Here is a 21,601-nt window from a genome sequence, read left to right as displayed (position 1 = left end):
AGCCAGAAGCCTTGATGATGGGATCCCATGGAGCCCCACTGAAATGGACAGACCTGCTTTGTAGCCCCCCAGGTCCATCACCCAGATGGTGCCACAGTTTTGGTTTTTAGTTTTTTAATTTTTTTGTCTTGAAGCAGGGATGGAATTAACAGCCCCAGGACTATTAGGCTCCTTGCTACTACAAAGAACAGCAATGCCCCAGGGAGGGGAGAAGGGAAGGAAGGCGTTCAGTATGAGCCTAGAGCAGGAGCTTGCAAGTGGGTCAGGAAAGGAGGGACTTCATTATCAAAACCTGAACGGCTTCCAGTGGCCCAGAAACAGGCCGAGGGCCAGCTTTTGCAATCCCAGTCTCCAGTACAAGGTGAAATGCTCTTATTCAGACTGGGGTGGGGGCTACTGTTCTAGCAAGCCAAGAACCCTGTGGTTCCCACCTGAGCGACAACCACATTCACACTTGAGGTGTTTTGTATTTTTTAATAAAGTTTGTAATCCAATGGACACACAACAAAACTGCGCTGAGAAAAACAGTTTCATAAATTAATAAGTGTTAGGAAGTCAGGGAGAGGTCCAAGTCACAGGAAGAGGGAGTTGGCCAGGTCTTTTTGTACAGGTGCTGTGTGACACTTCCATGTTGCCGGAGTGGGACCCGTGCTGTAACGAAGCGCACTTATACAAATGAGTGACGGTATAAAGTCTGAGTATGAAAATAAGATTTTCTTTGAAAACACATTTTTGGCACAGATTAAAAAAAAGTATGTCAGGGAAATTTGATTTAAGTCAGTATTTTATATATATATATATATATTATATATATATATTTATATATACACATCCCAAGTTCTGCACATCCGACCAAGAAAGAAAATCCTTCTGTTTGCTTTTACTCAACTGTAAACTGTACATCCGATGAGTCGAAGGTGGCGGCGGCGGCAGGAGAATTAAGAACAATGACATGTCCGATGAGCAGGGAAGAAAGGAGGTGATGGGGCAAAAATACCCAATGAAATGTTCCTTGACACCAAGGCTTCAGCACAAGTCCCGAGTCCTACGTGGGAGTCCGCAGTGTACTCCCGTCCACATGTCCAGAGAGCCACACCTGTGTTCACTGTGCAAGTCACTAATTCAGTGCAAAGGCTGTTCTGTTGAACACAAACAGACTCCCACTGCCTTGTTCCTTTTCTCCGAATGAGGAAGGCCAGCCCCTAAGGTTTCTGTGAGTCCATGGGTTGGTGGTCTGTCCTGGGCGAGAATTTCATGTAAACATACAAGCAGCACCACCCCCAGAGGAGGTCTGTCCATAGAGCTGGGTGGGCGTGAGAGCCAGGGCAGTCTGCCCCTCAGCAGCTTCCCCTCTGCCTGGCTGGGTTATCCACGGTCCTGTCCCGTTTATCTTTCTGCAGCAGAGCCTCACACAGAGGCAATAACAATCATGAGGTGGGGAGAGATGTTGGAGATACTGGCAAGGAGGTCAGGGGCCAGGCGGGAGAGGTGACTCTCCGAGAACTCACAGGGTGGGAAGATCTGCAGCACATAGGCGGGCTGGAGGAGGAGGAGAAACAAAGTGGGACCCCTGTCTTCCATGACTGCCCCGCTCAATGCCTGTACCTGGCAGGCCTTGACAGCCCCCTTCCCCCAGTCAGACCACACATCAGGACAGGGTGTCATCAGCTTCTATAATTCAAGGTGAATACCTCCCCCCCACCCCCCTTCTTTCCAGGATGGGCAATTGGTGGCCATTACCCATGCTCCCATGTACCCACCTCCTCTGGGAACTCATGGCTGGGTCAGCCCTCCGGCTCTGACCTAAACTGGTCCTAGCTGTGTGTACAAGTGTTGGGTAGGGATGGGACAGTGGACCAACCTGATTGGAGCCAGGGTTTGGAACATTGATAATCCCCGCTGCCTGCTTGGCCTGCAGGTAAGTGATGAAGGCAGCCTTGAGGGACTCCGTCTGGCTCACCACATCCTCCTGGTCACGACCACAGGGCAGAGCCAGCAGCAGACAGTAATCTGTTTCCACCTGGAGAAGAGGTGAGTGGTTAGGGGTCTCCTGACTAAATAGCATGTGTCCTACCAAAGGAGCCAGGCATCTCTAAGATGGCTGTGTCACACCACACTAACGTGTCTGCATGTGCATGAGGGCAAGCATGTATGCTCACTTCTGAGATTAGAGCTACTTCTCTACCCAAGTCGAGTTTGTCCTTCATAGCCCACTTCAAGCGTTATCAAAGCCAGGAGTTTAGCCCTGAGGCTGCCTATTCTTCCCTCCCTGAGTATTGCGTAGGCATTTACCAGGGCCCACAAGTCTTACTGTCATCCTCCGGGCAACCCCTTCCAGCTGCGAGGCCTCTAGCCGCATCCTTTGGGCAATCCTCAGCGGGGGACCGCCTTCAGAGAGAGGCAGGGACCGATGGGCCAGGACATTGTTGCCAGAGACGAAGTGGAGCTGCACAGCGGCCGTGTCGTTCTTAAGGGCCAGCAGGCCCTGCCACACGATGGGGTACTTCTGCTTACCAGGAAACAAAGCAAAGATGGGATCATGGCATGCCCAGCATGACCCTGGAAGCAGCTTATTAGCCTGTATCAACTGGGAGATTGGGGTACACTTAGGACAGAACAGGGTCAGGGTGTCAAGAGCAGCCTCTGCCCATCTTACCTTCAGAAGCTGGACCATATCCACTGGCCTTTGTGAAGTCAAGTGTGGAGAATCTTGTTTAGGGGCTGGCTGGGCTTCAGTGTGAGACAGAGCCAGTCCAGGTGGGGTGCTTGTGCCCGAGGCCACAGGGACAAACAATGGCTGCTTTGGGGCAGCCTGAGAAGGAAGAGGGTTTGGGAGGTCTGGCTTCATAGAGACTGACACAGGCGAGGGATGGGTTGGCTGTCCTGGATCCACCGGTGCCTTCTGAACCTGAACATGGGGCTCGGGTGGCCGGCTGGCAGGGACAGCTGAGAGACGAGGCTGCTCTACCACTCCTGTCTGAGTCCCCTTTGCTTCTTGGGAGACCTGGGGCATCTTGCTACTCAGCGGCTGGGCAGGCTGGCTAAGTAGGGAGGGCTGGCAGGGTGGAGCAGGTGGTGCAGGCTGCGTGGGCTGCGTAGACGGGGCAGGCTGCGAGGGCTGCGAGGGCTGCAAGGGCTCACCTTCAGGAGGGCCCTAGAGTTGGGAAGAAGACAAAGGGGCAGTCAGGATGGGCTGTGCACAAACCCCCAGTTCCCAAACAAGAACTCAATGGACCAGAGGGAAGCATCCTTGTCTTACAGTCAGGCCACAGAGGAAATAAAAACCAGTGGAGCTGTGTTCTCACGGAAAAGACCACCTAACATGGCAGGAGGCCCTGTATCAAGTGTCTCTCTACATCCAAGAGCTGTGGTATGATCTGAGCCACTCCTCGCTGTGTGTTTAGGAAGCCCCCCTCCCCTTCCACCTCCAAGCCCTGTCTAGCTGGTCTGTACTTTGCTCACGATCCTTGCTCAAGGTTACCGAGTGTATGTGTGAGTGCATGATGGGACACACACACACACGAGTGCTGCTGTGTGTGGTCAGAGGTCAACTCTGCAGTTCACTTCTTTACTTCTATTTTTACCAGGGTTCTGGGGACCAAACTTGGTTGCCAGGCTCACATTTAAGCAAATGCCTTCACCCACTGAACCATCTTGATGGCCAGCCTGCCTGCCTGTCTTTTGAAACCACAAAGCTCCCGAGCACATGCCCAATCGGTAGGGAGGAAACCTGGCTTCCTCACCTGTGCAGAAGTCTTGGTCCTGGAGGGTAGGCTGACGGAGGAGGCGACAGGAAACTGAGTGTGTGTGAGCTGAGCGGGGGCATGGTAGGTGCGGATATCTCCGTACCTATATTCCTGGAACAGCTCACCGCTGGAGTGCACAATCTGCACCCCATGGGTCACAACCACAGGTGGGGTCAGAGGCAGCCCCTGAAGCTGGTTGCTGGGGGTAACTGTGAGGATGCGGGCTTCACCATGGGGGTTAGGAGCAGGGGTAGGCACAGGGCCAGGGGCCGGGGCAGGGATTGCTTTGGCATCAGAAGTCTTAACGGTTTCTTTCACCAGCTGCTGGGGGGCCTTGCTGGCTGGTGGCACCTTTACTACCCCCTCAGTGGCCCTGGGCTGTTCACTGACAGCAGTCACATGTGGGTGCACCATGATCCTTACGTCTCGGGGCACAGTGTACGGGTGTAGTCGGTACTCAGACTGCATGACCAGCACTTCTGACTGCACGGGGGCTGCAGCTCTAGCCACAGGGAGGTGATAGTGGACTTCTTCCTCAGGAGGATGCTGGGTAGCCAGTGCAGGCACACCAGCTGCGGCAGGCTGGGGTGTGCCCACACGCTGTGGGGCCCTTGCCTCTATCTGCTGGGGCTGCAGAGGGGCCCGAGGAGAGTGCAGAGTTTCTGGCCGGATGCTGTAGGTGATGCTGGGTAATGTGGGTGTGTTCATTCTCACCTCACCTTGTGAAAGGTGACCAAGGGACACAGTCTGAGTGATGCTGTGGGGTGGCATGATGACAGACTGCTCCGGGTGGATGCTGGAGATGAACTGGGGCACTGGAATGCCTGCAGCCAGCATGACGGTGGCATTGGTGGAAAGTGGTGTGGATGTAGTGCTGCTGGGATGGCATGCCCTTGGGAATGGGCCCGGTGTAGGCCCACTAGGTCGAGGAGTATGTGTATCTGGCTTTGTGGCTGCCAAGTGGGAGATGGTTCGATCTACTGGGGTGGTGGGTCCCGAAGGAACATGGTTCACTTCTGTAGGCAGTTTGCTGGGCAGGGCAGGAGGGTGGTGGGGAGTGAGGGTGGGCCCCAGGTTAGCTGGCTGAAGGACCTTGGTCTCTATTTTCAGAGTGACGGGGTCAGCAAGTTTCTTGTTAGTGGTGACTATGCTTGGGGTGAGAACAAGCTGGTTGTGAACCAGCACCGGGGGTGTGTTGATGCCCTGAGTGAGAACCTTCACTGTGCCACCTTGGGTGACAGGCGTGGACACTGAGAGGTGAATGGGCTCAGGCTTTTCCAAGGACGGACGGTCTGTCTTCACAGAGGAGATCACTGGAGAGGCATTGTATGTCTGGGCGGTCAGGACCAGGGTGGAATGGGTGGCCACATTTGCAAAAGCTGAAGGGGTCTGAGGGCCTTTGGGTGCAGACTGGGATGGGGTGACAGAATCTGGCTTCACCTGGGACTTAGATACTGACTGCTGAAACTCAATGTCCATTGCACTGGCTGGAGGGATCTGACTGATCTTGGCACTGATCCGCTGTGGGCCTTCCGTCTTCTGTCCTGAGTAGCTCAGAAGCACGACTCCTTCTGAAGTGTTCACGCGCAGCCCTGCACCAGAGCCTGTGTCTGCTGGACGCTCATCAATCACTGACATAGACCCAGGGTGGAAGCGACTGTTTTCATTGCTGCTTGACCTCTGTTTGCCCTTTGCTGATGGCGCACTCACTGCACCTGTCATAGCTGCTGTGCCTGTTGTGGCAGTCACGCCACATGCAGCAGTCACTGCACCTGCAGCAGCATTCACAGTAGCCGGGGCAGCGTTCACCGTGCCCACTGTGGCACTCACTGGAGTGGTCAGGACATTGACGGGTCCAGTGAGCACATTCACAGGCCCCTTCAGGAGATTCACAGGCCCAGCAGGGGTGCTCACTAAACCCTTCAGTGTGGCCACTGAGCCCTTCACAGGACCCTTTAAGGCATTCACCGGGACCAGAGAGACATTCACCAGGCCAGTCAGGGCACTCACCAGGCCAGTCAGGGTCTGAGGAGCGGGTTTTGCCAAAGTTATCTTCTGCGAATTCTCCAGGTCAATGCTGACAGGCATCCGGCTGATGACAGACGTGATTTTAGGGGCAATGACCGGAGCCACCTTCTCTTTGTCAGCAGCTACTGGACCCTCTGAGGGCTGTGTGTCAGAAGCATTGGATACTGGGGTTGCTGATTTTTCTTCTAAGGGAGGATGTTTGGGTTCAACTGGAGGGACTGGTGCCTCATGCAGACAAGGAGCAGCACTCACGGGCTCTGCGATGGCTGTGGTGACACTTGTGGAAGTAACCCCGGTGGCGGATACATATTTGGGGTCCATGAGGATCTTTCTCAGTGTGCTAGAGCTGGTGTCCACGTCAGAGGCCTTTGTGTCTGGGGGAAGAGCTGGAGATGGGGCAGATTGAGCCTGAGGCTCCTCCTGTCTGGTTATCCACTCTGTCACCTTAGTGGGGGGACTCTGATGTGGGACTCCCCCAGGAATGACAGGGGGTGGGAGCTTTGCTATTGTCACTAAAGGAATTGTGGGTGGAGGTATGCTTGAGTCACTGGGTGGGGTCACCGGATCACTTTCGATGATTGAATGCACCTTGAACCTGGCCTGGGGTTCATCATCCACCAGCAATGGCTGGGAAAGAGGTGGGAGGTCAGGGGGTGTGGGTGCTTTGCATGGAGTCTTTTCTTCAACACTGCTTTCCTGACACGGACTCTCAGCAGGTGGGGTCTTGCCTGGGTCAGAGGTGCATTCCTGAGGAGGAGGGGACTGAGGCTTTTCACTCTGCTTTTCTTCCTGGGGAGCTTCTGGGGGTGCTGCTGTTGCCTCATTAGCAGCAGGGCTTTCACTCTGAGGCTGCTCGGTCTCAGAGGTACGAGTCTCTGTGGCAGCAACCACTTTCTTGTTTGTATTCCTTTTCCGACGTCGTGTTGTCTTTTGACGTCCTTTGTCTTTCCGGGGAGGAGTGACTTCCACTTTAGATCCCTTGGCTTCCTGTACAGACTCACTGCTGTTCCCTCTGGTTTCCTTGGTGTCTGCAGAACCTGCTGAGGGGTCCGAGGCACTGCCTTGTAAGCCAGAAGACTCTGGAGCAGCATCTGCCACTGAGGTTCCAGATGTGGTGCCAGAGGGCCCTGGCTCCGTTCCTTCCTGCAGATTCGGCTGAGATCCTGGGGGGAAGGAGGGAGATGCAGAGAAGTTTTCAGGTTCTCCAGAACTGTCACTGATGATGGAGCCAATGGCCGCCGCCAGTTCGGTCTCACTTGCCTGGTGTGCAGGCTTGGGGCCGTCCTCCACAGCAGGGCCTGCAGGTGTCCCCATGGCTGCTCCCTTGTTAGCCGCACCCGTGGAGGGCTCGGCGAGCTTTGCAATGTTCTCCACAGCCTGCTCCAGCTCCATCTGCTTGGCTAGCTGTGTGGCTCCTGGGGACACCGTGGAGGCAGACACATCTTCCTTCTCTGCTTCTTTCTCAGTATCAGTTGGGTCATGTTTCAGCTGAGACGAGGAGCCACTCTCCCTTGGGGGGCTCTTGTTTTTCTCAGGAGAGACTGCCACAAGCCCAGCCTCCTTGTCCACAGCCTGCCCTGCAGCCCGGGTGGCCATTTCCAGGCTTTTCAGATGTGCAGCCCTGTCCATTGCTGACCTGGTGTTGCGAGCACGTCCCCGCTTTGATTTGGTGGTTTTCTCAGGAGGTGGTTTTCTCTCCACTGCCTCGACTGGGAAGGTGTTGGGTCCATTTTTGTCTGTGCTGGTGTCTCTCCTGTCACGTCTGGCCTCGCTGGCTGCTTCTCTGTCACCCCTGGACTTAGTGTTACTTTCCCTCGTGTTCACCTGGGCACCGCCCTCAGCAGCAGCCTCGGCTTTTTGCTCGCTTCTCCCCCTTTTCCCATAGGGCCCGCCAGCGGCTGCAGCCTTCTGAGACCTCGGAGACCTCCACCCCTCAGCTGGCTTGGGTGTTTCTGCTGGCTCTTTCGTCTCATGCTCTTCATCCTCGTCAGCACGCCGGCGAGTTTTAGGAGGCCTTCCCCTCCGAGGGGTGGTGGGAACTACCACGGCCTCCTGCAGCTCCCGTTCCAATCTCTTCCTGGTCAGTCTGGGCTGCTCAGCAGGCTCTTTAGCTGGAGAGCGGCTTTCGAGATCACCCATGGTGGCATAAACGCTCCTGACATTCCGGCGCCTGGTTCGGCTGAGAGGCAGGCTAGGCTCAGGGAGCTCAGGATCCCCTCCAGAGCTTTTAGATGCAGTCCTTGTAATCTTCTCCGCCTCCATCTTCAGTTCTAACAGCTTCTGTGCTTCTCCACGAGGAGAGCTGGACCGCTTCAGCTTTTCCCGGTCTATCCTCTCGCTCTTTCTGGTGACGGGCTTCTCCACGATGCTTGCGACAGCTGCCTGGACCGGTGTCTTGGAACGCTTGCTTTTGTTTGTTTTCTTGTCTTTTGCAGAGACTGGGGGATTGGCCTCTACATCTTCAGACGCTGGGGGCTGAACTTCAGCCGTAACTTCCGGTTTCTGAGTGACACTGGGTTCAATGCTTGAAACTGCATCTGGCTTCTCCACTCTTAGCTCTTCAGCTTCCTCAGACTTCTGAGTTAGTTTTGAAAGCGGCTGGGGACTGCTGGGTTTTAGATCTATATTGCTTTCTATCTTGGAAATTGCAGTTCCAGGAGTGGGAGGCTCGGCACTCACAGGAGGGATGGGATCGGTAGCTGAGCTTTCTTGAGTAGCCGGATGCACCACTGCAGGACTTTCTCTGGAGCCTTCTCCTGGAGGTACCTCTACCTGCTTGGGCTGTTCCACGGGGACAGGAACTGGCTCAGATGCCAACTTTGCCTCCTCCAAGACAGGGGCTGGCTCCACAGGCTTCTCTCCTGCCAGCAAAGGAGCCTCCGCCATTTTCTCAGACTTCTCTGGTGCTGATGATGCTGGTTCTGGTGTCACGGGGGTGACTGCAGGAAGCCCAACTGACACAGGGGCTTTCGGCTCCAGCTCTTTACTTTCAGTGGCAGGTTCCGGGGTCTTGGAAATATTCTCTGGGTCCTCCTGTTTCTCAGCCTCTTTGGGCTTCTGGTCCTTCTCCTTTTCTTTCTGTTGCATCCGCGTGAGCTCCATGAATCTGCTGTGGAACAGGACCACGGGCTCCTGGATCGAGTCACTTGTGCTGTTGGCTCCATCAGATGCTTGTCTGCTGTACAGCCTACCGGGAGGGAAGTCGGACTCCTCGCCCTTCCTCTCAAGATGCTGCAGCCGCTTAGAATCTTGTTCAAAGATGGAGCTATGTAAAAACCGAGAGGCAAACAATTCCTGCCTCTCCTGCTCATCTTCCCTGTGGTCATCCTTCTTATCATCCATTTTCCCCTCTGAGTCAGTCCTGATTTTCTTCTTTTTCATGTACCAGGATGGAATAGGTCTTGGGGCAGAGTCAACCTTTTCTTTATCTTTGTTGTTTCGAAAATTAGCAAAGCGGGAGTCCCAGTCAAGAAAAGACCAGTTTTCTTCACGGGATGAGGAAAGAGACTTGGCTCTTTCTAGCAAAGCTTTAGTGTCTGGTGTGATTGTTTTATCCAGAGCAAAAGAATAAAATTTGTTTCTTTCTAAAGAACTAGACAGTCTTTCCTCTCGTTCACGTAGTTTGTCGTCTCTGTCCCTCAATAAAAAAGACAGCCGAGGGTTGTCGTAGAAGGTAGAGGCCCTGGGTGACTGGGATTTGTGCTCAGCATCCTCATCAGAGTCAGAGGGCACCTCGCCAGGTTCCAGATCACGCACAGACCTCTTCCGTAAACTGTCTCTCTTAATTACGCTGTTTGGAAAACTCACATCCAACCTGCTGGGGTCCTGTCTCACCTGAGGGTCCCAACGATGCGGTTCATCCTCAGAGTTCAAGACAGACAGCTTTACTCTGGCCATGTCTGCCACATGTTCTCTCTTGCTACAATCATAAGGAGTAAATTTTAAGGGGTCTTCTCTCATTGTTACATTAGAATAGGGGAGACCCTTATCATCCACTTTGGGGGACCCTTTTACTGACATTAGCTTAGGGGAACTCAGGGTGTCATCATCTTCAAGGAAGGAGCCATGGCGGACGCTGGGAGAACAGCTGGTCCTTTCAGAGTCCTCACTGATCTGCCGTGAACTTCTGTAATTTCTTTCCCTTTTGGTACAGATATCAAAATCAACATGATCCATCCTTTTCTTTTTGCTGGGGGGTGAGTCGTCAGTGACATCCTGGGGGGGCTTGCCTACCTCATGAACAAGGCTACGTCTTTCATATTCATCCACATCTTTTTTAGGACTGCCAAACTTCTCAGACTTGGCTATTTCCATCTCCATCTGCTGCTTCCTGCGACTCTGTTCCATCTGTTTTCGGTAACTCTGTGTGTGATCAATGTCAATGCCAAGCTTTTCTTCAGCATTTAGTGCGTGTGGCTTCTCCTGGCCTGCTTTATGCTCGGATGGCTCCTCACGAAGTCGGCAATAGTTTTTCCTGACTTCCTCTTTCTCCGGCCCTTGATTATCTAGGAGCTGCAGCTGTTTGGGCTGAGGTTTTGAGGGGATGGCTTTTTTGGGCTGGGCTTCTTGACTTTCCACAGATGCGTGTATTGGATCTCCCAGGCCTGTGTGGCCATCTGAGCTGGGCCGTGAGCCAGACCCTGAGGAGACAGCAGCAGGCTCCTGGCAGTCTTTGGGGCTGGGAGCCGAATTAAGTCTGTCCAGCTTGGTTTTTTTTGATTCCCTTTTAAGGATTTCTTTTCTCACGGGCTTTCGTTCAGACTCGCCTTCCCTCACCAGAACACCGTCTCTTGATACATCAGGCTGCTTCTTTGGAAGCACTCGAGTGTCCTCTGTCTCGGGACTGCTTTTCTTAACTTCTGGTTTTTGCTTTTCTGCTTTCAAGTTGGAGTCTGCAAAGCGCCTTTTCCTCGCTTCCAGCTTCTCCAGGTCCACAGTGCTCAGGCCCTCAGGCGTCTGCTCCGGTTTGAGGTGCTTCCTGAGTTTAGGCCTGCCCTCCTTATCCACCGCCTCTGCGTGGCTGGAAAGGGCCTTCTCCCTCAGTGCTTTCCCTCTAGTGGGCTCCACTGAAGATGAGTCTGACTTGGCCAGCTCCACCTGAGAGACCTGGGACTTCTGACCCGGGGCTGAAGGTTTGGCAGTGTCGTGATCAAGTCTGGCCTTGAGCTTGTCCATGGGAGGGCGGTCAATGACTTTCCCCTCCTTTTCTTTCACTCGAGTCAAAACCACACAAGGCATGAGCTCCAGACGGTTCTTGGCCGGCCCTTCCTTGTCGACTTTCTCTCTGCTCAGTTTGGTAGAACTACGGGTTTTCTCGGGGCTCTGCTCTCGATCGTTCTCTTGCTCTGTTTCGGAAGACTGAGAGCTAGGAGAATGACCTTTTCCTTTCCGTCTCTGCCTGTCAGGTTTGTCCTTTTCTACTTTTTCCTTTCGAATTATTCGTCTCTCCCTCTCCACTCTCTCAGGATCAAAAGTCCGTTCTTTATCCGTCTTTTCGTTTTTTGTATAGCGCTCCAATCGAGCCTTCTCCAGTTTATCGTACCGTGGGGGGGACACTGAGCTGCAGCTCCCACTTCGCTCTGAGGACCGGCGGTACAGTCTCCTCTCAGAGTCACTTGGCAATCTCTCCGAATGTGCAGGAGACACCCCAGGACTCTGTGGACGACGCAAGTGGACTGGACTCTGACTTCGCTCAATGGGCCTTCTCTCATGGTCCCGGTCAACCTCAAATCTCTCCCGTTCTCGTTCCCGTTCTCTTTGCCTATAGCTGTATTCCCGAATATCTTGTTCATAAGGATCACTCCTATATTCTCTGTATTCTCGAGGGTCATCATAGTATCGGGATTCATAATACTCTCCTTGGTACGTTTCCCACTCGGAGTAAAAGTCTCTCCCTCGAGCTGGATAGTCCCTCCTGGAGTCCTCGGGATAGGTGCCTGGAGTCCGAACACTTTCATAGTATGTCCGATCTTGGCTGTAGTCATAGGATCCTCTTCGTTCCTCTCTACCAAATATCAAAAAGATTATGTTAGAGCTTCTGCTTCTCAACACTGTAGTCTCATTTCCGCAATCACAGCACGCAATCCCAGGGCAGAGGCAGGAGGACAGCTCATGGACCTCTCTGGGGTGCACAGCGAAACTACCTTACTCAAGATCTCTGGAATCATTTAGCATGACTTTTCCCTTGTTCAACTACAGATGTTTAGCAGCAACGCCTAAGCTAAGGATTAAAAGCTGACAGCCTAGGGGCTGGAGAGATGGCTCAGTGGTTAAGAGCACTGCCTGCTCTTCCAAAGGTCCTGAGTTCAATTCCCGGCAACCACATGGTGGCTCACAACCATCTGTAATGAGGTCTGGTGCCCTCTTCTGGCCTGCAGGCATATACACAGATATTATATACATAATAATAATAATAAAAAAAAAGCTGACAGCCTAAATAAAATTCCAATGTAAAATGCTAGGTTTTTACTGGGAGCCCTGGCCAGGAACTCTCTATGTAGACCAGGCTAGCTTCCAACTCACAGAGATCTCCTGCTTCTGCCTCTGGAGTGCTGGGATTAAAGGCGTTTACAACCATCATGACCAGCACTTGTTATAAAAGAAACTCAATAATCTCAAACCCACTTGCTGTGGGACAATGGTCTTGTACCCTGTAAGGATCTGTCTCTTGTACTTGCTTAATAAAATGCTGATTGGCCAGCAGCCAGGCAGGAAGTATAGGCGAGGTAACCAGAAGAGGAGAGCTCTGGGAAGAGAAAAGGCTGAGTCTGCAGTCATAACCCAGACACAGAGGAAGCAAGATGAGACTGCCTTGCTGATAAAAGGTACCAAGCCATGTGGCTAACACAGACAAGAATTATGGGTTAATGTAGGATATAAGAGTTAATAAGAAGCCTGAGCTAATAGGTCAACCAGTTTATGACTAATGTAGACCTCTGTGTGTTTCTTTGGAATGGAATGGCTGCGGGACCAGGTGGGACAGAAACCTCTGCCAACACCCACTGCTCTTTACCCCAATTCCACTTACTGTACCATATACATGTATTAGGTTATATCACACAGTACCACTAAACTTATGTAATTTTATCAATTTTTTAAAAAGAATTTTTCAAATGTTTAAATCTCAGGGCTGGAGAGATGGCTTAAAAGTTAACCTTACTTATTATTCTTGTAAAGGACCCATGTTTAGTTCCCAAAATCCACACACTGGTTCACAGCCTTCCGTAACTCTAGTTCTAAGGGAAGAGATGCCCTCTTCTGACCTCCTTGGGCATCAGACACACTTAGAGCTCAAACATATATGCAGGCAAAACACTCACGCATAAATAAAAATAAGCAAATACTTTAAAAAATGTTGTATCTGGGCATGGTGGTAATCCCAGTCCTTGGGAGGCAGAGGTAGGCAGGTCTCCAGATATTGAAGGCTAGCCTTATCTACAAAGCAAGATACAGGTCAGCTGAGGTTATAGTGAGATCCTGCCTCAAAACAAAACAAAAAAAAAAAAAAAAAAAATTTATCGCCAGGCATACCTTTAGTTCCCAGAACTGGGAAGGCAGCAGGCAGATCTTTTGAGTTCAAGGTCAGCCTGGTCTACAGAGTAAGTTCCAGGATGGCCAGGGCTACACAGAGAAACCCTGTCTTGAAGAGAAAAACAAAAACAACTCACAAAAAACCCTAAAAACCCAAAAAAGTTTAAGTATTGTATATTTTGTTTCTCGAAATGCTTCCCCACCTTTCCCAAAAGAATTAAAAATAAAATTAACTCCAACTTTCAACATTTCATTTACTTAAAAACTTTTTTTTTCTTTTCTTCGAACTGCTAGCTAACAAATCAAATCTGGCTTTAAGCACTATAAAATGTTCCCTCCAGCTGCCCATCCAGTGCACTCAAAACAAGAGTCAGCTTGTCCAGAAGAGTACAACTGAGCACACTGCTATCAGAAGGAAGTTGGCTCCTTTATACTCAATTCCCAAAACCCTTATGTGCTGTGTGTATAATGTGTATGTGGATGTGCACACATCAAAGCACACGCGAGTGTTCCGAGGACAACTCTGCAGCCTTGGCTCTCTCTTCACCTGAGCTGCAGAGCTCTAACGCAATTCAGGCTTCAATGGCAAGTGTCGCCCTGCTGCGCCATCCCACTGACCCTCCTAGAAATTTTCAGTGACAAATGTCTAACTGCCGAATTTCTCAAGGGCAGATAAAGCAAAGCATGGTGGTAACCTCGGGAGGTGGAGGCAGGAAGATCACAAGTTCAAGGCCAATTTTATCAGCTATAGGTCAGCCTATGGTATATGAGCATGTGGTGATGATTGAAGTCAAAAATAAATGGCTGCCCATCTTCCACTAGAACTCAAATCACATGTGTTAAAAATAGCAGTCCTGGTGCGTGTGATGACACAGGCCTGTAATTCCAGCTCCTTGGGGAACTCAGTGAGACCGCTCTCACAAATACAGCTGGAGATGCACCTCAGGGGCAGACACTGTCTACCACAAGCTTCAATCCTAAATACTACCTACATCCAACCAATAACCACTCACTCGTGCTCTAGATAAAAAGCCAGTCTTGGAAGGCCATGCTGTCTTGGGCGAGTGAGGTGTGTTCATTCTAGCAAATATTATCACCAGCTGCACAGGCTTGGTTCCGAGCCCCAGTTTCTGCAGCTCTCACCTCACTTTTTGGCTCACTACAACACAGTAACAGTTGGTCGGATGTGGCAATGCATGCCTTTGATCCCTGCACTCAAGAGGCAGAGGAAGGCAGGGTTCCTGAATCTGAAGCCAGCCTTGTCTACACAGGAAGTTCCAGACTAGTGAGGACTACAAAGTAAAACATTGAAAAAAAGAAAAAAAAATACAAAACCCCTAGTCACTAGGCACAGGACTAGAGTAACTTTAACACACAAGGCAAGGAAGTGCTTCTCTCTGTGAAGATGCACACATTACACTCTGCCCAAAATAAACAAAGCAGGACCCCTGCTTAGAGCTCACTGCTTCGCTGAAGTAACAGAAAGAGCCACATCTTTGGTTCTCACAGCTCTAGACGGAACCTCGGTCTCGCACGTTACAAGTGCATCCTGCTGAGCAGTAGTGACGCACATCTTTAATCCTAGAATGTGGGTGGCAGAGGCAGATGGATCTCTGACAGTTTGAGGTCAGCTTGGTCTACAGAGTGAATTCCAGGACAGCCCGGAACACAGACAGGAGAAACCTGTCTCAAAACACAGTCAAACAAGCAAACAAAAAGAATGCATTCTACTGCTGAGTCGCATGCCATGCTTTGTGTGTTTGTTCTTGAGACAGGGCCTAGCTACTCTGTAGTTTTGAATACAGGATCCTCTAGGTTCAGGCTCCTCAGTACTAGGATTACAAGTATAAGTCACTAAGCCAGCCTACATGGCAAGACAGGGCTTCAACCCCCCCCCCAACAAAACTATCACAAACAAAACAACAAAAACTCCACAGTATCAAGACATGTATTAAGCATGCTGGAGCTAGGGTAGAGCGCAGCACTGAAATGTCCAAGGTTTGCACAATGCTCTGTGTTTGATTCTTAGTCTAACAAAACAGAACAGAAAACTAAAATTACATCGGGTGGTAAAGTGCTTGCCAAGTCCCTGCAAGCCCAAGGGCCTAAATTCAGTTCTTAGCACCCATCTAAAAGGCGGGTGACACTACATGCTTGGAATCCCAGCACTGGGACAAGAAGACAGAATAAGCAAGTGTAGAGCCCCAGACAACAGTGAGACCTTGTTTAAAAAAAAAAAGCAAGGTGTACAGCTCTTAAGAAATGACACCTGTAATTAACCTCTGGCATATGCACGCACACACATATACACACACGCACATGTACACAAACACACAAACACACAAACACACACACACACACACACACACACACACACACACACACACACCTATGTCAAAAACTTATTTTGCTGAGTCCATGAAGCTTAATAATTTTAGCAGGGACCAGAACAACAGAAGACTGGGACCCAGTCAGCCTAGTGGAGGCATCACTTACAAAAGAATCAAGGCCGCTTGCCTTGTCCATAGAATGGAGGGAAATGCCTTGCATTTCAAACAAGAACTGGCAGCAGTCAAATTTGGAAAAAATTCTGTTCACACTACCACACATAGATAGGAAAACCTATTTGACCATGTAAATTCATCCTGTGCTGACAAGTAGAAACCCTGGGCTTTCCCCTAGCATAAAAAATGCTATAATGTAAGTTACCCGACTAAGGGTTGGAAATGTAGCTCAGCAGGAGTGTGCTTGCCTAGTAATGTAAGATCTTGAGCTCAGTGCCCAGCAACAGGGAAACAAGAGTCACGACAAGTTGCCCAACCTTCAGTCATGAAAAAGGAGAGTCTGTATCTGCCACCAGTGGAGGCTTGAAGATCAAATGCCACAGAGCTTTGTAGGTGAACAAGTACTATAGAAATCAAGGTGTTTCTAATCCTGAACTCAATCACTGGAGTCAAGCACCTTTCCCATCAGACACCAGACACCACCCCTCACTTGAAAGCAAAGGAAACATCCTTGAATTTGATGCTGAAGAATGCATTATACACCCAGTAATATCTGAGACTTTCCCCCTTCTGCATCCTGCATGAGGATGTAAATGCCATTAGATGGAGATTAATCATGGAAATTAACTAAAAAACAAAGCCAGAAACAGATCATCACTAAAATTAGTGAATCTTAAGTAGTAATATACAAAGATCAACTCATACACTACTTCATCTAACCCTCACAAGACTCTGCTTTTTAAAAAAACATTTAATATATACACAGAGAAGACTAACAACTGTTAATGCCTCAGTGCAATGAATGAAGCCTCCAATACACTCCTTCCCCTCACCAGTGTACTGACAGCCACCTTGGGAAGGAGCACAGTTGGCATAGTGCTTGCCTGGCAAGTGTAAGGCCGAATTAGACGCCCAGCACCACCTAAGTCAGTTACAGTGGCAAAAACCTGTAAAGCCAGCACTCAGGAGGCTGAGACAGACAATCAAGGTCTTCCTCAGCTGTAATAAAACAAGCCTGGGGCCAGCCTCGGCTACATGAGTCCCTCCCTCCAAAAAGCAGTAAAACCGCAACCAATGACTTCAAACTGCTACTTCTAGGAACTGGGACTAAGAATATTCTGTCCAAAGCGACATACTTGTATATATAAGCACACAATCTCATGTGTGCTCTTCTTCTGACTGGTGGGGTGGGGGTGTGACAGACAACCCCTCACACTGGTTCACTAGCTGAAGAACTGGACATTTTCAGTGTTCTGTAATCTGAATTCTGATCTATTCATGAGAAACTATCAAAAGCCTTACCTACTAGGATTTTGACAGTGGGGTCAGTTTAATTTAAAAGCTCAAGAGGTCAGTGACTTAGCAGGATACCGAGCTAGGAAATGTCTCGAAGAGATGCTGTGTGACTCAAACACAGCAAACTGGGACCAGCGGCAGTGAAGCAGACACTGATGGGCTCCAGCAGCCCCCCAAATTCTGGTGTTTTCTGACCTTAGCTGTCTAAAGCCTTTGGATATGTATGGGGTAGAACAGGTGGTCACACTTCAGGTGACCACCACAGAGGGATGTCGGGCAAAAGGCTTGCTTTAGTACAGGCAATAGTTTCCACTTTCAAACACCATTAGCTATGAGAAGAGCCTGGTTATTATGTGAGCACATTTTAAAAGGTCATCTAATCAACAGGAGAAAAAGGTCAAACACTGTATTACTGGGACCAAAAAAAATGGCTTATCTTCTGCACTACCAAAGCCATGTATGTTTATATGAGATCTGACTCTCCTCTCCCTCCCTCCCTCCCTCCCTCCCTCCCTCCCTCTCTCTCTCCCTCCCTCTCTCTCCTCCTCCCTCTCTCTCTCTTTTCGAGACAGGGTTTTTCTGTGTAGCCTGGAGCCCTTCCTGGCACTCCCCACTCACTCTGTAGGTCTGGCCTCCAACTCACAGAGATCCGCCTGCTCTGCCTCCCGAGTGCTGGGATTAAAGGTGTGCGCCACCACCACCTACCAGCCTGACTTACTTTATTTCAAAGAGACAAATAAACACTTCACAATTCTTTCCCAATATAAGTGCCCATTGAGGCCTGAGACACAGTGTTCCCACCTTACCCTCAACTACATAAAAACTAGATTTGTCAGAATAAACCTATGCTTTCTATATGACAGGTTAAAAAATATGTTTGGGGAGAACTGAGTAGAAATGAAAAAGAAATCAGCCCACAAAAACTAGAATCAAGCTATACTGGCAGGCCTGCTGGACACACCTCAGCCTGGGGTGCTTCAGAAGTAAAATGCTGACCTACTATGTACATGGTCCTGGTGATCATTCCCAAAACTGATGGTCTAGCCCAACAGTGAACAAGAACCTACCTTCTCTCTGTTAGCATTTCATAGAAGTCTCTGATATCTTGACCAGACTTCTCCATGCAGTGATAAAATGCCAACTGGCTTTCCCGATTTGCAAAGTCCACCTTTAAAAAACAAATTCATAACAAAACTCATTATTATGTGATGCACATATCTAATACAAATATAAACAATATATAAAAAGATTTTAGCCGGGCGGTGGTGGCGCACACCTTTAATCCCAGCACTCGGGAGGCAGAGGCAGGCGGATCTCTGTGAGTTCGAGACCAGCCTGGTCTACAAGAGCTAGCTAGCTCCAGGACAAGCTCTAAAGCTACAGAGAAACCCAGTCTCGAAAAACCAACCTCCCCCCCCCCCCTCAAAAAAAAGATTTTATAAAGAAAGAGAAGTTTCAGATCTCAATTTTGGGAAGTTTTTTGTTTGTTTGTTGAGAGGGTTTTTCTATACTGGAACTCACTTTGTAGACCAGGCTGGCTATGAACGCAAAAGTTATACCTGCCTCTCTGTCTCTTAGAGATTAAGACTGAAGATGTGTGCCTTGTGGCCAGCCAGTGACTGGTTTAATATGAGGCCCACGCCACAAGAGGGAGCTCATGCCCGGCACTTCCTGAACAACAAGGAAACTGAGGCTGGATAATGCAGACAGACACCTAGGGTAGAAGCACAACTGGAAAAAAATAAAATAAAAATGATGAACTTATCCAGAACAATGCTCTGCTGTACTCATGGTCTGGTGCCTGGTTCCAGTTGTCACCAGAGAGGCTGCCTCTGGCAGCTGACAGGAGTGGATGCTGAGACCCACAGAGACCCACAGCCAAACATTAGGCAAAGAGAGAGATTTCAGGTTGGAGATCTCTATAAGGTGCCCCACCCCAAGCTAGAGGAACACCTAAAGGGGGCGAGAAGGAATTGTGGGAGCCAGAGGGATGGAGGGCAATGGGAGATTCAGCCTGTGGAATCAACTAATAAGGGCTCATGGGGGCTCAGAGACTGAGGGGGCAATTTCAGAGACTGCATGAGTCTGCACGAGATCTTCTGCATATATGTTATGGTTGTTGGTTTAGTGTTTTGGGGAAACTCATGACAGTAGAAGTGGGGGTGTCTCTGACTCTTCTGTATGCTCTTAGGACTCTTTTCTTCCTACTGGGTAGCTTTGCCTAGCCTTGATGTGACAGTTTGTGTCTAGTCTTATTGTATCTTGTGCTGTTTTTGTTTAATGTCCCTGGAAAGCTTATTCTTTTCTTGGAGGGGGGGAGGGCGTGCACGTACCAGGACAAAGAGTGGGGATCGGTCTGGGGAAGAAGGGGTAACTGGGAGGAGTGGTAGCTAAGGTCAGGATGTATTAATGAGAAAAGAGTAAAATAATAAAATAATAATTTAAAAATAAAAGGTGTGCACCACAACACATGGCCAATTTTAGAAAGTTTAAGAGAAATATTTTTTTTAATAAAAAACTCCCAAATTCTACATAAATCTTGACAGATAGAATTAAAAGTCCCAAAACCCATCCAGGAGTGAAACGGCCAGGTATGGTTCAATTCCCAAACTGAGGGGGTTGAATCAGGACAGTCACAGGGGCCAGTCTGGGCTACACAGTGAGACTCATACTCACACACCCACAACTTCTCCCCTTGCCAATCAAACAACAAAAAAGATCAAAAATAAAATTCTAACAAACTTCTACCAGAATTCTGAGTTGGCAAATGCTTGAGTCAATTAAACTGGTAATCTATAGTCGGGCAATCTATGGTGCACATATATTTGTGAGAATAACCAGTACAACAGAACATGAGGACAAGACAGCTCTATTTTCCAACTGCCTAGCTTCATGTTCTACTGCCAAAATACTATTATTTTACTTTAATCTAGCCATTAGTCCTTAAGTTCATAATTATGCTAAACAACTATGAAGAGTGAGTTTTTTGTTTTTTTTTTTTTTTTTTTTTTTGGTTTTAAACAAGCAATACCAGGAACATGAACACACAAACACACACGCACACAGCTTACAGCCACAGGTAGCTTACTTTTGGAAGCTGACTGGCTGTGCCACTGGCACACAGACACTCACTGTAATGGGGAAGGAGGGCCCTGCACCAAAAACACAGGTAAGAGAGTCAGACATCCAGGGAAGTGTGTTGAAAAGGACTTTAGGGAAGGGTCTATGGCTAAGGGCATAAAAGACCTGTGTCCATAAATAGCAAGCATGAACACCCTATTATTTCCCTTAAAAACTGAAGACAAATAAAACCATGTTTGGTAAACTACTCTCTGCACTGGCAACCTACATTTGAGACTGCGTAGAATCTGAACAGACTTTGGTTTTGGTTTTTGAGGCAAATCATCCTCTGTGGACCTGTCTGGGATTAAAGGTATATGCCACACACAGCCTTTGGCTTTTGTTAAAGTCACTGTGCACACCTTAATTTTATTCCCACCAATTTTCCTGCCCTTGGTCTCCTTGACAGCTGATTGTGCATACTCAATCTCATTGTAGAGAACCAGAGCCATGCCTTTTAAGCGGTCAAACACCACCTGCAAAAAAATACAACAACCAATTAAGAGCTTTTTCTACTGGTGTTGAGTGTCAGTCCCCAAAAACCCTAAATCACAAGGATGTTCCTAAGGAAAAGTACCATATTAGACTACTCCAGAAAAACTTGGCTTTCCCAGAAGAGGCTTGTTTTAATAAAAACACTAAATTCTGTGTGCAGAAACCACGGAACCATACATGGTATTGTCTTAGCAAACACACTAAATTCGGTGTGCAGAGATCATGGAATCATGCTATTGTCTTAGTATACACATGTCAGATATCCCAAGGACAACAGAATCGTGCTACTGAGGCTTTTAATATATTACATCATCTTTTTCTATATTTTGCTAAGGCCATTCTTCTATCTGAGGCTCAAAATAATAAGAGGATGGAACCGGGCCCAAAAGCCTTTCCCTGCATCTGTGGGTGTGCTATTTATTGGTCAAATAAAAATTCTGCTGCATGAACATGTTAAATTCATTACTGCTGAAACATAAATCAGATCTAGGGATACAACTCAGTAGTAGAGAATTTATATAGTACATGCAAGACCCAATGTTTAATCCCCAGAAACAGAAGAATGAGTAAAACTTAATACATTTAGGTGTGAATATAAATTCCTCTCCCTCCTTTTCCCCCCACATGCTATTATTTCAGAGTTTCACGGTGTCACCCTCCTGCCTAAACCCATCCAATGCTGAGATTACAGGCACGAGCCACCATGTCCACCTACTCGACTGGCATGTGTGTCAAGTTTAAAGGACAAATTCAGGTGCCAGCCCTTCCTTGCCTTCCAACTTGTTTGAGATGGACTATCATTGATCTGCCACAAACTCCAGGCTCATGCCCTATGAACTTCTCGTATTCTCCTGTCTGTGCCTCCTATCTCCCTGTAGTACT

At 49.1% G+C, this 21,601-nt stretch overlaps 1 protein-coding gene across 3 annotated transcripts in view; it reads right to left on the bottom strand.

Moving 5' to 3' along the window:
- Nucleotides 1-460: 460 nt before the first annotated feature.
- Nucleotides 461-21,601, bottom strand: part of Spen (spen family transcriptional repressor) — a 75,918-nt gene continuing 54,777 nt past the window's right edge. For 2 of the 3 annotated variants that reach the window (XM_038332986.1, XM_038332987.1), the window contains exons 9-15: nt 20,587-20,700; nt 18,172-18,272; nt 3,744-11,778; nt 2,657-3,154; nt 2,312-2,506; nt 1,862-2,020; nt 461-1,539 (exon numbers count right to left, since the gene is read on the bottom strand). In XM_038332986.1, coding sequence (XP_038188914.1) covers nt 1,408-1,539; nt 1,862-2,020; nt 2,312-2,506; nt 2,657-3,154; nt 3,744-11,778; nt 18,172-18,272; nt 20,587-20,700 — 9,234 coding nt within the window. In that variant the 3' untranslated portion in view covers nt 461-1,407. The remainder of the gene's footprint in view (nt 1,540-1,861; nt 2,021-2,311; nt 2,507-2,656; nt 3,155-3,743; nt 11,779-18,171; nt 18,273-20,586; nt 20,701-21,601) is intronic. The other variant, XM_038332988.1, reaches the window with a different exon arrangement.

The sequence above is a fragment of the Arvicola amphibius genome, chromosome 6, assembly GCF_903992535.2.
Source record: "Arvicola amphibius chromosome 6, mArvAmp1.2, whole genome shotgun sequence".
Lineage (NCBI taxonomy): Eukaryota > Metazoa > Chordata > Mammalia > Rodentia > Cricetidae > Arvicola > Arvicola amphibius.
This window is presented reverse-complemented; position numbering and strand designations above follow the sequence as displayed.